This window comes from Sorex araneus, chromosome 2 (assembly GCF_027595985.1).
Source record: "Sorex araneus isolate mSorAra2 chromosome 2, mSorAra2.pri, whole genome shotgun sequence".
Classification (NCBI taxonomy): domain Eukaryota; kingdom Metazoa; phylum Chordata; class Mammalia; order Eulipotyphla; family Soricidae; genus Sorex; species Sorex araneus.
In genome coordinates, this window is record NC_073303.1 from 272,034,622 (window position 1) to 272,038,037 (window position 3,416).

The 3,416-nt window shown below is 41.0% G+C and overlaps 1 protein-coding gene across 1 annotated transcript; it reads right to left on the bottom strand.

Annotated features, from left to right (window-relative positions):
* Nucleotides 1–1,713: 1,713 nt before the first annotated feature.
* Nucleotides 1,714–2,655, bottom strand: LOC101543362 (60 kDa heat shock protein, mitochondrial-like). Its single transcript, XM_055124783.1, has one exon. It carries the CDS (start codon nucleotides 2,653–2,655, stop codon nucleotides 1,714–1,716), a length of 942 nt encoding a protein of 313 aa, XP_054980758.1.
* Nucleotides 2,656–3,416: the final 761 nt, after the last annotated feature.

Here is a 3,416-nt window from a genome sequence, read left to right on the forward strand (position 1 = left end):
ATACTGACTTCATTTTACAGATGAGAATATGAAGCATTTATGGGAGAGCTCATTTGTGATGCAGATAGAATTCACCCCCCTAAACTTCTTCAGAATTCTGCAACTCTGCAGAATTCTACAATTATATGCTTCCCACTGGGAGAATTTGAGGTCTGCACCTCCACATTGCACACTTCTACATATTATTTGGTTCCCATGTGTTCCTGATCTCATGTCTTTAAAATATCAAGTTGATACTATTATAATTATTATAAAATGCACTCATCACCCCTGGGCTGGAATGATAGCACAGCAGGTAGGGCATTTGCCTTCCATGCAGGTGACCCAAGTTTGATTCCTTCATCGCTCTCGGAGAGCCCGGCAAGCTATCAAGAGTATCTCGCCTGCTCGGCAGAGCCTAGCAAGTTCCCCATGGCGTATTCGATATGCCAAAAATGGTAACAACAAGTCTCACAATGGAGTTGTTACTGGTGCCCGCTTGAGCAAAATTGATGAACAACAAGATGGCAGTGTTACAGTGCTACAATGCTACCCATCACCCTGAATAGAATAGGGTGAACTGAACTGAGGGGCAATGCTATGTCCCAAGTTCTTATTTAGTCCTTGTATCTCTCACAAGCTGTGAAATAAGTGAATGGATGAGTGGATATTTATACTCTCTGAAGGCAGAAAGAAGACCAACGTTGCATTGTCTATAAAGAATACTTCTAAGAAAGCAAGACTACACATTTCTGGAACTTTGATTCATTCTTATTTATAACTGTGTTTCAGGAAAGCAAGCATATGTGAAACATGAATGAATAAAGAGGTGAGTAGATAAATATAAGATAAAATGTGAGGTGATGCTGTGGGGGAACATGTATGATTGATTACCTTTCAAAAATCCTGCTAAGTGTTAGGCATTATGCCAGAGTCTTGGCATGGGTTGTTTCCATTGACTCCATTGGTGGAGTTCTTCCTGCTATTTACAGAAGAGAAAAGTGAAGATTGCAGAAACCAAAGTTGATTTTCTGTCAGAGCATGTGGGTGAGAGTGGCACCCAAGCAGTTTGCCAATGCTCATGTTTGTGCCTTCATCAATATATGTACCTATATATATATATATATATATGTGTGCGATAGCACAGCGGGAAGAGCATTTGCCTTGCACGTGGTCGACTTGGGTTCAATTCCTCCATTCCTCCATCCCTCTCAGAGAGCCCAGCAATCTACTGAGAGTATCTTGTCCGCACAGTAGAGCCTGGCAAACTACTCGTGGCATATTCGATATCCCAAAAACAGTAACAGCAAGTCTCACAATAGAGACATTACTGGTGTCCGCTCGAATAAATCAATGAGCAATGGGATGACAGTGATACAGTGATGCAGTGATACAGTGATATGTGTGTGTGTCTTTTGTTCTTCTTAGTTGCCATGCATGCAGTTTTCTATTTAGGTTTATTTTGAGAACTTTTCTGGAACAATTTTGTGAGGAGAGAGGTTGAAAGAGAAAACAAGCCTTTCTGAGTATAAAAAGTTAAAGATTCCCCCCAACCCCAAATAGATTCCCATCTCATCTCTTGGAAACCGGGTTTTTACTTGAAAAATGGTCTTTGCAGATGGAACGAAGTAAAAAAAATTTGGAATGAGGTTATCCTTAATTTCCTGGGCAGGCAAATCCAGTGACGTGTCTTCATAGAATACAGAAAAGAAGTTGGTCATACAGACGGAAAGATCATGTGGACATCTTCCTATTGTCACCAAAACCTGGAGCTTTGAGTGCTACAATTTTAAGACTCACTTTTAGCCTATTTAAAACAAGTGTACTCAAAGCTTCTCCATCAACATCTTCAGCAATTTTGACCAGGGGCTTCTGGTGAGCATTGGCAATTTCAAGAGCAGGTACAATGGACTGGATGCTAGAAATTTTCTTTTCACTCAACAGAATGTAGGCATCTTGGAATTCATATTTCTGACCTTTTGAAGTATTAATAAAACATGACGAAATATAACCTCGATCAGACTTCATCCCTTCAACAATTTCTAATTCATCACTCAGCGTTTTTCCATCCTTTACTGTGAAGACTCCCTTCCTTCCAACCTTCTTCATTGCATCAGAAATGATGGTGCCAATTTCTTTGTCTCCATCAGCAGACATAGTATCAACCTGAGCAATTTCTTCAGGAGTTGTCACTGGCTTAGATTGCCTTTTAAATTCAGCAGTTACTGCATCTACAGCTAGCATCACACCTCTTCTGATTTCCACCAGATTAGCACCTTTGCTAATCTTTTCAAAGCCCTCCTTGGCAATTGATCGTGCCAATACAGTAGCAGTAGTGGTACTATTCCCAGCCTCTTCATTTGTGTTATTGGCAACATCTTGAACAAGTTTGGCACCAATATTTTTATATTTATCTTTTAAGTCAATGGACTTATCAACAGGCACACCATCTTTGGTTACTTTGAAACTTCCCCAGCTCTCTTCAATAATCACTGTTCTTCCCTTTGGCCCAATAGTAATGGCTATGGCATGGGTTACAAGGTCTACACCTTGAAGCATTAAGGCCCCGGCATCTGCACCGAATTTGACATCCTTTACATAAGCCCGAGTGAGATGAGGTGACAGTGCCCTGGACACTGGTCTGATTTGGCGAAGGACTGCTGGTAATCGAAGCATTTCTGTGGGGCAGCGGCAAGGCAGGCTGTTGACAGCAAGTGAGGGAGCAATCATCTTTTTTTACAGCTCTGCTGACACCTAGATTGTAGGTTTCTGGTCTCCAAAACTATGAAAGAATTAAACACTATACAGAATTAAGCTGCATCTTATGTTTGAATCCATAATTTGTCCTGGCAGGCTGGGTCTATAGCTCAATAGTCCTAAGTGCATGCTTTGAATGAAGGGGGCCGATGCATGATCCCCAGCATTTATAGCCCCCCAAACTGGGAGCAACTTCCAAGCACAGAGCTGGGAATAACCATCGATTGTTGCTGGGTGTGATGCAAATATTTAAAACAAAATATCTGTTTCTGTGGAACCCTTGGATATGATATATTTTGCTCCCCTATAACTTATAGTAGTATCTTCCTTGGTGAAAAAAATGTGATAGGTTTTACTTCAAATGTATACTTCAGATGGCTCTTAAATAATATAAGATCACATTCTCATTTGTATCATTTGTCATCTCGTTGATCATCAATGTGCTCAAGCGGGTACCAGTAATGACTCCATTCATCCCTGTCAAGTGCTAGCGTAGCCCAATGATATCTGTTCGCTCCAGGAACACGAAGAGCCTCAAACCACTCACTCAGGGTTTTGACGAAAGAGTCTGACCTTCTCATGGGTCTTTTGACGTTTTGTGGAATCCAGTCGGTAACAGCTCTAGTCCAGCAGTCGTCTCTAAATCGTATTACGTGTCTGGTATAAGATTACATTATATA

Excerpts from the sequence above, each read along its gene's own strand:
- LOC101543362 (XM_055124783.1), bottom strand. The coding sequence starts at position 2,655 with ATGCTTCGATTACCAGCAGTCCTTCGCCAAATCAGACCAGTGTCCAGG.